The 13,639-nt window shown below is 35.1% G+C and overlaps 1 protein-coding gene across 1 annotated transcript in view; it reads right to left on the bottom strand.

The window, feature by feature from the left end:
- Positions 1-13,639, bottom strand: part of SCEL (sciellin) — a 114,158-nt gene that overhangs the window by 28,508 nt on the left and 72,011 nt on the right. The window contains exons 18-23 of the mRNA XM_036249981.1: positions 11,412-11,471; positions 7,932-7,991; positions 7,058-7,117; positions 5,976-6,035; positions 3,007-3,057; positions 1,842-1,904 (exon numbers count right to left, since the gene is read on the bottom strand). Coding sequence (XP_036105874.1) covers positions 1,842-1,904; positions 3,007-3,057; positions 5,976-6,035; positions 7,058-7,117; positions 7,932-7,991; positions 11,412-11,471 — 354 coding nt within the window. The remainder of the gene's footprint in view (positions 1-1,841; positions 1,905-3,006; positions 3,058-5,975; positions 6,036-7,057; positions 7,118-7,931; positions 7,992-11,411; positions 11,472-13,639) is intronic.

Here is a 13,639-nt window from a genome sequence, read left to right as displayed (position 1 = left end):
GCAACAGTTCTGAATTTCCTTGATCGAGAGCGTTGTGCAATTTATCTCAGTGAGTTGAAATCAAGAAATTTATAGACCTTATTTTCAGGTCCTGGGTTCCTGCAAACACAGGAATCTTATATCTAAATGTTATTCAGGAAAAGTCTAACTTTTTTTTCTACTCAAGTTACTGCTTTCATTTATTTGACTTTAAGGATGTAGTAAAGAGATACATTAAAATATTAATACCTATCATTACTTCCATGTAGTTTAAAAGCTGTGAAGTGATTCACACATGTGTGCCATTGTCCTCTATGAGGTCATCATTCAAGTGACCCTATAAAGCAGGAAAAGACACATCCTGGCTGTCCCATGGTAAGAGCAACAATCAATCCTATAGGAAACTCCTGTAGGTCCCTGACGTTCTCAACTAACTTTCATTTATTTTAAGATCAAAGTCTGTGTGCTATGGTTTAAAGAATGGGAGTTGGGCTGGGAGTTAGGCAAGAAATTAGAAGAACGCACGGAAGACAGATTTTTGCCCCTGGCCTTAGTATTCTCATCTGTAAAATGAGGGTATTGGATTGTATCGTCACTAAGGCTCTACCCATCTCTAACATCTTCTGTTCCCAGGAATCTATGAATCTGAAATGTACTGCTTGTCATGTTTATTAACTTAGCTATTCAATGCTTCTTTTTCTTTTGATATGCAACGCACTAACAATGCATTCTATATCCAGCAAGCAGTACATGAGTATTTCAAAATGTAATATATTAAATTGACAATCTATTATTGTCTTGGAATGACATCTCTGTGCCCCTGGTACATAATTAGCTTTAATCTATGATAATTGCCTGTTGTTAATAGGATTCAGTATGTCTACTGAATTCTCTTTTTGGCTTCCATGGCCTATAATTATTTCTAGTGTGCAACTCATGGTACCTACTTGTAAGCTTCAAGCCCAGTAGGTGCTCAGTAATTACTCACTGCCTACCAGACCACAGAACTATCCTTCTTCCACTGGTTTTCTCTGCGACCCTGGTCAAATCGTGTAGCCTTTCTGAATCTCAAATTCCTCTTCTGTAAATTGATTAGGTTCAACTCTAACAGAGGTTTTCAAAATTGTTCAGACTAACTGGGCCATGAGTTCCCTGAGGTTCCTTCATTTCACCTCTAAAAGTTTGTAATTTTCATATGTACCAATTAAAGTTAAGAAGAAAAATTATAAAAACATTAAGATATATATATATACATATATATATAATACTAGTGTATAATTATATAAAAATTTTCATATAACCAGAGACAAAAAGTGAATTTCATCATGTTACAGATACTACTCAACGAATTATCAAAAGGTAGGTCTATAACTTTTCTGGTAGCACAAACCATCAAAGAAACAGTAAACCTCATAACATTTCCACTAACTACCAGAAAATACTCCTCAAAAACAAAGGTGAATGATATTTGTTGGTAATGAGTCTAATGAAGAACCTAGGTATTTTAAAAAATTGTTATTAATAACTTTTAATCACTTTGAGAGACAAAGGTATTGATATCAGTTCTCCAAAACAAACAGCACATAGAGTAGTTATGTTCCTACCACAGTCACTCTTCAATTGCTTTACTGAAGGCTGAAAAAAGTAAAGCCACCACCACATTTTTTTTTTCAGCTGCCTTTCTTTCTTGCTATTAACCAATAGATAATCTAAATTTCCAGGGACATATAAAATTGTGACGTTTTTAAGAGAATTATATTTAATTTGTAAATGGAATGATTTTAAGTCATTTATATTCATATTGTGCTTAGTTAAGGAGAAACAAAGCAAAACAAAAAGAGGAAAAATAATCCTTCTCTTACCCAGCCATGTTTTTGACAGCCTTGGGACTTAGATGAATAAGTTTATTAAGACCTTGTTCACTGCTAAAACAAAATAAAATAAAAGGTCAAATTCATTTTGGAATCAGCAAATTTTATGACTGGTATTTTTTTTTTTTTTTTTGATGCTTGAATCATTCAATAAAATCCTGAAAGTGATAAATTTATTGTTTCTACTTTGTATACATTAGTTACAAATTAGAATTTTCAAAATTCTCAAAACAACCTAATAAGATGTATATTACCATCCCCCCTTAATAAATAAGTAAACTGACTTTCAGAGAAGTCAAGGCACTCCTAGGGGCCAGGTACCTAAGACGTTACTGAGGGTGAACCCCATGCTCCTTCCTGCTAACACTCGTCCTCTCTTTCTCTTCATAATGACTCCTTACATCTGCACAGTGCTTTCGTCAACATTATCTTCAGAAGGATTGAAAAGTAGTTTGGAGTTGCTCTGTCTTACTTTGCTTAACTTCTGTTTCATTGTATAATGGGTCTTAACTTCTCAGGAAGACAGAAACATATTCAATGTAATACAGAAATATTCTAATCAAGTATAAGAATGTTATGCAGCTAATTTTCTTAGGAGTCATTTTAAAATTAATCCTTGGGTTTGTGAAGGAGTCTAAAGCCAATAATTTTTAATTTATTTAGTTTTATAAACTTAATATTAATTAACTACAAATTTATAGTAATAAACTCATTTTGCTATTTTGTGTCAAAATAAATTTCTCAAGTAGTAATTATACACAATTAGCTTCAATATTATCATTTAAAACAATATTCTAATGAAATAGATAAAAACAATAATTAAAGAAAAATCTATACAGCATTGTTGTACATCAACAAATCAATTTGTTCTCTTTATTTATCATGTCCCCTTTCAAATTTCCTTAGTCAAATAACTAATCTTATTTTTAGGCATAAATTGGAGACTTTCTCAGGAGTCTTTAATAATCTTTTTTTAATTGATTTATTTTTGTTACAGATGTTTCTCCTTTTTCCCCCACTGCCTCCCTCTTCCCCCCTCCCCGCCCTGTCCCCAGCTTTGTTGTCCATGTCCATTGTTCATGCACACATGCATATAAGTTCTGTGGTTTATCTCTCCCCCACCACTCCCTCTCTTGAATAATCTTAATACGCTTACCTGCTGTTTGCTGAGGGGGCCACTCTGATATGATCGTTCAGGTCTTGGTTCCTAAAACAATGTTGTAAGTTTCACTAGCCAGTAAAATCAACTAAAATCAATAATTTGTATGCTTTCTCAACCTTAGTATTTAATTAAATAATTGTTGCTAATTTAATTTCTTTTATTGATTGATTTTAGAGAAATATCAATTTGTTGTTCCACTTATTTACACATTCATTGTTTGGTTCTCATTTAGTATGTGCCCTGACTGGGGATCTAACCAGCAGCCTTGGCGGATCAGGATGACACTCTGACCAACTGATCTATCTGGCTAGGGCTGATTGTTGTTAATTTAAAACTTCATTATTACTTAAATTCTCTTTTTAGTCCTAGAAAAAAGCAGATTGCTGCTATCAATTCATTTCTTGCATAATTTTGTACATATGAAAATTCATTTTCACTTTATTCTTGTTTCTTTAAAGACAACTTCAAATTTAAATTACTCATGCACTCCTTATTATCCATATTATATTATTATAGTAGAATTAGCAGTTAGAATATTTTTGGAGGTTTTAACAGACAAGAGAAAAATACTAAATTGCTCATCATTTCCTTGTATTCCTTATTTCCCTTCCTCTTCTCAAAAAAAAAAAAGGAGTTATTTTCTGATTCTAAGGTATATAGGTAATACACATAACATGAATATGTAATATTGAGATTACTTTAAGATATAAATCAAATCACTTCAGAATCATACTTCATGAAATGCTAAATCAGAACTGGTAAGACTTTAGAAAATATAACTTGTTTTTATTCTAAACATTCAAATAGGCAATCATCGTTCTAAAGAGACATTTCAATTATTCTGCTGGGCTTTCATACAAACCCTAATACCAAAAACAAGAAGCCTAATTCGATATACTTTGTTGTGGGGACAGTGTTATACATCCCGAGGAGAAACAAAGTTTGGAAAGGCTTACATCACTTAAATAATTTTTAGAATTAGCAGTTCCACTATGTTAAGCTATATGGAATTGTCATTTGGTGGGTCAAAATGGTTTAATATCAATAATTTCATAAGGTTCAACATAATAGGATGATTTCTTTGCTATCTTCTTTGAATTAAGCAATGAGTAGCGCTACAGAGACCCAAAAATGAAGAAAAAAATAACAGTAACAAAAATACCAATAGATAATGTCTAATAAGTACTTGAGCACTGAGTGCTTTACTGATTTTTATAGTAACTTTTGAGGAAGGTAATGCTTCCAATCCTCACTTTACAAGTAAAGAAGCTGAGGCTTAAAGAAGATTAAGGCATTTGTGCAAGATTGCGCAGCTATTACGTGTTGTCTTTTTGTTGTTGTTGTTGTTATTATTAATCTTCACCTGAGGAAATTTTCCCATTGATTTTTAGAGAGACTGGAAGGGAGGGAGGGAGAGAGGACACATTGATGTGGGAGAGACACATTGATTGGTTGCCTCCCTCATGACCCCAACCAGGGCCGGGGACCAAACCCAGGTTTATGCCCTTGGCTGGAATCAAACCCTCAACCCTTCGGTCCATGGGCTGATGCTCCAACTGTTGAGCAAAACCTGCCAAGGCAGTAAGGGTTGTCTTAACTTAAAAAATGTATTATCGATTGGAAGAGATGGACACATGATCTAATGCAATACATGGTAGGATGTGGGTATGAAAACAGAGGCTCAAATACCACACAGGAAAAGTCCTATGATTAAGGCCATCTTCAACTTTAGAAACTAAGTCCTCTTGGAAGAGGAACAAGGGAGACCGAACTTTCACTGAATCTTAATCTGCAATGTTAAGTATTATATAGTCTCTAGATTCAGTATCTGACCCCCCAGATGATGACAATAATGTTATATTCTTATTTGGTGGGGGAAAAAAATCAAAGGACAATTTAGCATTAAATATTCAGATAAAAGAGTGATGAAATTTTGGGGTAACCATAAAGTGAATGAAAATATATGCAAAGGGTGGGGATGGGAGGGTAGCAGGTTGTGCTTTGGAAGGTGCCCCAACTACATTCAGAATTCATCTTTCCCACCTACATAAACTACTGTCTTGTCCAGGGGTCAGCAAACTATGACCCTCAAACTAAATCCAGCCTGCAGTCTTGTTTTGTAAATAAAGTTTTATTGGAACACAGCCACACCCATTCATTTATAATGTATTATCTATGGCTGCCAGTTGACTAGTTAAAACAGAGACTGTTTTGGACCCCCAAACCTGAAATATGTACTGTCAAGACCTTTAAGCGAAAGTTGCTGACCCCTGATCTGACCTAAGAAATTTTAGATAACTACATAGTGTGAAAAAAAAGAGCATTTCTATATGCAAAGTAAGATAGGAAATCTATCAGAAAGAAGATATATCTCTTAGTATCTTTTGCATTTAACTCATGTTCAAACTATCATAATAATGTATGTTTATAGCTTCATGGTTTTTGTCATGTTTTTGCTTAGTGAACATGATGTGTCTTAGAGAAAATTCTCTCTCTATAAAAGACAAATGTCGTTTTTTGTATTCCTTATTATTTCAATGAACTAAGAATAATTTTTTAAATGACCTAACTAGTGTTTTTGAGTGGTAGACAGTAAGAGAAGGGAATAGATGAAGGAAGGAGAAGTTTTCTTCACATGAAAACCTTCTTTAGACTGCTTAGCTCTAGGAAATTGTTTTGGGATGATGATTCATATCATGGGCAATTCATTTTGAGAAAATCCCAAGCATGGAAGGCAAATCCCATACTAATAAGAGATAGTTTAAAGAATTCTCTCTCCTCCACTAAAGCTCACATCCAGGGAGCCCTGAGCAAGGACTTAAATATCAGATTGCTGACACAGAGTTGATTTTGAGGCCCGTCACTGGCTGTCTCCATGATGCGACAATAAATTTTATCATTTTTTTTTTTCAGTAGAATAGAAAAAAAAAGAGGGAGGAGAGATAGACTTCAATGAACCTCACCTTTGGTTAGTTCTGTCTGTTTCAGGAGCCACTTTGATGAATCTGTCAAGACTTTGGCCCCTTTAAAACATTATAGAAATGATCAGATCAATGGTCAGTTTACATCATGCAGTTGCAAATATTTATGAACACTTAGAAACATTTTTATTATAAAAATATTTTATTATGAAATATTTATTTATTAAAACAGAGGTATCTCCAAGGGTTGGGGTTTTTCCATGCTGACTTTGACTGTATATATATTTTGGCCCTGACTATAACTACATAAAATTAATAAATAATAACTAATGCTCTTCAGCAATTTGTGACGTGCCAGGCACTGTTCTAAGTGATTTACTTAATTTATGTGATTTAACCCTCACATCAACTCTATGACATAGGAGAACCATCATCCTATCTTCATGAAGGGAAAAGCTGAGACACAGAAAGATTAAGGTTTTCCTACATGGCTGCCTCCTGCATGCCCCCCACTAGGGATTTCGCCCACAACCTGGGCATGTGCTTGGACCAGGAATCGAACCAGCGACCTCCTGCATGGGTAAATGCTCAACCACTGAGCCACACCAGCCAGGCAGCAAGGTTGGAATTTAAAGCTAAGTAATCTAACTCCAGGATGCATGCACTTTCTATTACTCCAACCATCTTACTGGGACACAGTACACGAAATTAGTGTTTGAAGTAACCAGAGAGCACTTGGTCCAACTTCCTCACTTTGAGGATGAGAACACTGAAGCCCAAACAGGGGGAGTAACCAATCCTGTTCGCACAGCTAGTGAGGGCAGACCCAGGCCTAGACTCACAGCTACGGGCTCCAGTCCAGTTCTCTTTCCCTCTCTTGTGCCATCCCTCTGCTTAAGGAAAATAAACAAATCAAGCAATAAAAGCATCCTATCCATCCTGGATTAACAACGCTTCACTGAATTGACCAAAATTGTTAACATTTTAGATACAAGGTTGTGGAGGTTACATGGCTTTTCTTGAACTCTCACCGAGTCCAGTGTCAGTAAACTGAAGTCATGATTGAATTCTATTTTCAGCACTGGTCAGCATAAAGCAAAAATGAAGAGCTTATTAAATCTTACCCTTGCACACTTCTTTCTGTTCTTGGATTTACTTTGATGAGGTTTTCAAGGTCTTTGGAACTTTAAAGAAAAAAGCAAACAAACACACAGAAAGTAAAAATGAAATTAAATCAACTAAGTAGTTTAATTTAAAGAATACGTGTACTCAAGATGAAGTATACTATTAAGTTTTGGTATTTCAATTAATAACAGTCTGTGCCCTTCATTTAAAAGAGTATAAAGAAAATTGACTTGTATACAAATCATTGACACACTAGCTCAGTTTCTCATTTACCCTCAAAATAAAACCATACACGTAGGCAAGATTGAGTTTTTAAAAAATCAATTCAGGAATTATATAATGATTTGCCAAACACTCTCACCTGGCCCTTCTAAATATTCCATCTAACACTGTAGCTATACTCTATTTTGTTATTAATTTATATTTATGGTACATTTTTGCTTTAAAGGGAGAAACATTATTCCTCAATTTATTTGCCTTTTTAAAAATTTTGTTTTTATTTTATTTTTTTACAGAAAGAGGAAGGGAGAGGGAGGAAGAGATAGAAACATCGATGTGAGAGAGAAACATCAATTGGCTGCCTCCTGCCTGCTCCCCACTGGGGATCAAGCCTGAAACCTGGGTATGTGCCCTGACCAGGAATTGAACCCATTACTTTTTGGTTCATGGGACAACACTCAACCAATTGAGCCACTCTGGCCAAGCTATTCCTCATTTTATAAACTAAAGAAGCATAAGTGCAGTGTGTTCGAGGCACCTATGTGACAAATAATGGAGTCCAGACTGTCTGTTCCCAATTCAAAGATTTTCAACACAGCTTTTCCACAGATTGATGCAGAAGGAAAAGGAAGGAAAATAAGACATAATTCTCACCCTGAGTTACTTCTGTTTACTTCAGGAGTCATTCTGTTGAGATTGTCAAGACTCTGGCCCCTTTAAAACATTAAAGAAATGATGAGATTTATGAGAGATTAATATAAGTGGGTAAAATTATTTATTAAAATTCAGAAATAGTATAAACACTTTCTGAGATCATGTCAAAGAGTTGAAGATTGTTAAAGGTGACTATGCAGGAGAATGTAAAAGCATATACATCTCTAAAAGTCACTGAGACTCTGCAACACAATATTTTAATCTTGGAGCCATTAAGCCAGAAGCAAATGCTGTACTGGGCCTCTGTTACTTTAATGACTGATTTAATGCTATACTCTTAACCTTTGCCAGGTGCACTAAATAGTGTGTGTGTGTGTGTGTGTGTGTGTGTGTATCTTGGAACATTCTAGAAGGCATCCTCTTAATATCAAACTTCAACGTGCTGTGAGACTTTCAAATCAATTTTGGAGAATACATATTTTGTAAAAGGCATTCTTTAGCAAGTTTGCTATTCTCTACAATGGGATAAGATTAATATACCAGTTTGTTAAAGTCTGTAATCTATAACCTGGTATCTGCTTCTGGTACTTATAATTGTGTGATAAAACTACAATTTTTGACTAGTTCTGTGTTGGCAACAAACAATAAAAAGATTAAAATCTATGGAGTTATGAAATATAAAATATATTTAGTGCAATATAAAACTCAACATAGTCACTGAAGACACATCAATACTTTATTGCTACCCTTTAATAGACCTGCTTCTGATTTTAATGGAATTTTGCTTTTCTCACCATTTCTCCATGCCCTGTGGCCCTACTAAGATCATATCATAAATTCTCTGTGGTTGCGTGTATACATCAAAGATACAGATATTTGGAAGCAACCAGAAGTTCACTCAAGTTTTTACTTGTATCCAAATGTCTGAGAATGTGTATATCCAGGCTAAAAGCAGCAAAAATAATTTTTGAACCTTTTTCATACAAACAATGAAGCAATTAACCCAACAGAAATAGCCATTCTACTCCAGAATATCTCTTGTTGATTTTTTAAAACACTTTGTTGGTTTTTGCTTAAACAAAGTATGTGAACTTTAAATGACAGTGACTGGAAATATAATTCTTTGGATTCTATGTCCAGATTTAAGTACTCAAAAGAACAACCCAACAATCAGCATTGTAACTCCTCCCGTGTAATATTTGTGTTGGTTGTGGGATTTGCCTTCATTATAGGGCCAAGACCTTGATCTCTTTGAACATATTACATAAAGTACATATCAGTGTAAGGTTATGAAACTTTCAAAGTTCTTAAAGTCAATGAGGCAGGAATGAGCCTGGAAGAGAAAAAGGATCAATTTGGTTGAACTTTATTGAGTAAGTAAAAGGCCATTGCTAAGGGTTAAAATTTTATTCTACTTGAATGAGATAACACTGAGAGTTTTTAATAACGGAGGAAAAATAATTTTATTTTACTTTTTAAAGGTCTACAGAATACTGCACACATAATCATACACACATGATTCCCCATAAACATGTGTATATGTGCACACATGTCATACACAGGCATGCAGGTACACACATACACACCAACATGTGGAAAAAAAAAAAACAGGTGATGATTTGAAATACTCTAATAGAAATTAGAAAGGAAAACATGGATTTTTCTTAGAGAGTCAAAGTAAATTAAATATTTGAACAGTATCTAAGTCATTAAGAAAACATAATTCACCTGATCTTTATTACTGCTAACAGTTACTTATATCTAGTATGTCCTAGGCATGATAGTATTATGCTTCCTATTTTATAGATGAGTACATTGAGGCACAGGGAGACAGCTAGCCAGTGACAGTCAGAATTTAAATTCAGGTCTTTTGATTCCTTTTTCACATTCACTATCTCAAGTTATCTCCCTGAACCACCCAACTAGCCAAAGAAATCAATGCTTTCTTCTTAATCTGTTGGTTACAAAATTGTGTAAATCGCTAGGCCTCTGACCAAGCCAGGCTGCTGAGAACAGGACAGGCTGACAGTGAGTGCCCCAGCTGGCCAAGTCCTTGCTCTCAGACTGGCCCTGCAGGCAATGGTGACACATTTTAGAATCTAATAATATCATGTCCTGAGTTAACTGAATGGAAACGAGTTCAACTAAAACCACATGGAATTATTTGGTACACTGTTTTTAGCAACATGCCAACAAGCTCAGTTTCAAATCTATTTCCATCTGCTTTTTAAAAAATAAAAAGCAGAGGACATGAGTTTTCCAGAATCACTAGACAATTCACGGGTAGGAGAACTCTTAATGAAGTACATTTTGTTAAGCTCTTCATCTTACACACCATGCTTCACACGCATAACACATGCTACCCGCAAATACACTACAGATGTGAAGACAGTTCACATATATATACACATATATTACTTACACACCCATGTATATACACTACTGATACACACACGTGCGTGCATGCGCAAACACACATATACTTATATATGCACACATTGTTATGGTTAATTGCACGTTTCCACTTGACTGGGTCGCAGAGTGCCCAGGTATTTGGTTAAACATTATTCTGCATGTGTCTGTGAGGAGGTTTTGGACGAAATTAACATTTGAATTCATAAACTGAGTAAAGCAGATAGCCCTCCCGAACATGACCAGACCCCATCCAATCAACTGAAGCTCTGACAGAACAAACTGCCTGAGTGAAAGGGGACTTCACCTGCCTGACTGCTTAATCTGTGACATCGGTCTTCTCCTGCCCTTGGACTAGAACTTATACCATCTGTGCTCCTGGTGCTCAGGCCTTCAGAGCTGGACTTGGAACTACACCATGGTCTCTGGCTGGCTAAATACAGAGCTGGAGATTTCTCAGCATGAGCGAATTCCTTAGAATAAACCTCTCTCTCTTTCCCCCATCTATCTATCTATACCTATCTATCTCTTACTGGTTTTGCTTCATTAAGTAACCCTAATTAATACATACACATACACTTAGACACACACACCACTTATATATATACACACATACACATAGTACAGGGTGGGGCAAAAGTAGGTTTACAGTTGTGAGTATATGAAACAGTTTATTCTTGTATTATTATTTATTAATTATGGTATTGTTTTCCATACAAACAACTGTAAACCCACTCCGCCCCCCCGTGTATAGATGCACTACACATACATACATACATACATACATACATACATACAAAGAAATAAATCATGGCTCAGAAGAGCTCAGTCAGAATTCCCATTTAATATTTAAAATTCTACCTGACAGCAAACTTCACCTAAGAACAAAATGCAAGAGATCATTTCTGTGTATCAGTTGTATAGAATTGCTTAATATGATATGTTTCAGGGAAAGAGAGTTCTGTTTTGGCTTAATTTGCAATTTACTCTCCTGAATGCAAGCACTCAGAATGTTAATATGCCAACAAATGCCAGACAAAGGGAGGGAAAAGGACTTAAATGTCTTACCTCTTGATATTTTTATTTGTTTCAGGATTCACTTTAATATGCCCATTGAAGTCTTGTTTTCTTTGAGTAAGGAAATAAGTGGTATTAAAATAAAACACTAAGCAAGTGAGCAATGCTTGGAAAAATTAAGTGGTAAATATACAAGTTCTCTATCATCGTAGTTTTTCAAGCTCTAAAGGCAAATGAAAATTCTCTTATATCTTGAGCAAAAGACCATGTAAGTTTCCTTTTTTGTTAACAAGAAACATGTTTTTGGGATTTTTTTGTTCTCAAAATGCGTAAGTATATGTGAAACTTGTTATTTAACAAAATCAACTTTGCCCTCAGATATACCTTGTAAGAATACTCAAAATGGTCAGCATTGAAATGAGATAGAGTTCTATACTAGATCCAGTCAGAATATAAATTTCTACTCAAGAAATCACATATAATTTCCTATTCTGTTTTTTTAAATAAGAGTAATGTGAATAATAATGATAAGTTTAAAACATTAAAACTAATAAACATTATTAATAATAAATATTTTTAAATAATAAGAATATATGCTTTTAGTTGGCCAGTGTGGCTCAGTGGTTGAGTGTCGACCCATGCACCAAGAGGTCGCCGGTTCAGTTCCCAGTCAGGGCACATGCCCAGGTTGAGGGCCCGATCCCCAGTGTGGGGCATGCAGGAGGCAGCCAATCAATGTTCTCTCTCATCAATGTTTCTATCTCTCGCTCCCTCTCCCTTCCTCTCTCTAAAATCAATAAAAGGAAAAAGGAAATTTTAAAAAGAATATATGCTTTTATATAAACTCAACCATTCCCTGAACTCAAACCTTTTAAAAATAATTGGGTTATGGTGAGTTACAAGAGGGAAAAAAGTACTTTAGATGGCAGAAAAATTAATGACTCACTTCTCAGAGGACATATGTTCCCTCGATTAAAATTCATTGAGTAAGACCAAAAGGAACAGAACCTGAACCCACAAGGAACAGCAGAGAATGGCGAAAACACTGTGATTAAGTACTGCTGCCATGTCCACGAGGCTGGAAGAGCAGCAGGAGGATGTCATTGCTCCAGGTGTGTGTACTTGCCCAGCCCCTCCACTGGCTGCCTTCTGAGACCACTACCCTTAGGGAGGCTTATTTATAAAAGTTTTAGTCAAACTCATGCTTGGCTACCTTTGTCATTTTGGAGATCTACTCTGAAAATATGTTCTACACTGTGCTTTCATTGGACACAAGGATTCAATTTAGTAACTCATCCTTAAAAACAAATCAAAGTCCAAAATCTGGGAGAAAAGGCAACATTGGAACAATTCCTCAAAAATAAGTGATTTTGTTTTTAAAGCAAGGAGAGAAGGTCATGTAGTCCATTGCTATTTTCCAATTCCATGCTAATAAAATATGTTTGGAAAGTTAAAATGACAAACCATTCTGTCTTATTAATAGTCACTTACAGAAATCAGAGCTTAATCACTAAGAAGTTTTACCCAGTGGTATTTTCACTTCCTCTGGGATTCATTTTAATAACACTATCAAGGTCTTCATCTCTTTAAAAGATGTTTAGATCAGTTTCAAAGTATTGTGTGTGTGTGTACGTGTGTGTGTGTGTACAATTATTAATGATTAATTCTAGATTTAAAATAATTATACTGATATTAAATTTATTTTTATTATAAAATTGCCTATAAATAATATAGTTAAATTAATCTTTGGGATTTAATTGGGCTACATGTAAATGTAAATTCACATAAAATGTACTGTGGACTCTTCACAGTGAAGGCCAGGGCAGTAGGGATCAGATACAGAAGAGAGAAAACAAACTTAAAAGATGTGACCCCTCAACATCACTGAGATCTAACAATTAATCTGGTTGAAAACGACCAAGGTTCAGAACCATCAAAGCAGTTCTCATTCTGTTAGTGTTATCTGCTCTAGCTTCTGCTTGGATAATTGTTTCAAGATCTTGACTTCTTTGGAAAACCATGGAAATGTTATGCCAGTTAGGTCACATCTGAATTTTACCTGAAATCCACATAAATAAGAATGTCCCTGAAAGGGTATCAGATGTTTCCAGGGCCAGATGAGCTAAGGATAAAAAGCTTTCATGTAGTTATCCTTAGCTTATCTTTATTAATTCCCACAGCAGCATTGGTTTTAAGTCGGTTTAGAACAACTTGCTCACATATCTCTCACTTTGTGATTTTTGTCCTTTATATATATATATATAATCCTCACCCAAGGA

The sequence above is a fragment of the Molossus molossus genome, unplaced genomic scaffold (assembly GCF_014108415.1).
Source record: "Molossus molossus isolate mMolMol1 unplaced genomic scaffold, mMolMol1.p scaffold_m16_p_9, whole genome shotgun sequence".
Taxonomy (NCBI): Eukaryota; Metazoa; Chordata; class Mammalia; order Chiroptera; family Molossidae; genus Molossus; species Molossus molossus.
This window is presented reverse-complemented; position numbering and strand designations above follow the sequence as displayed.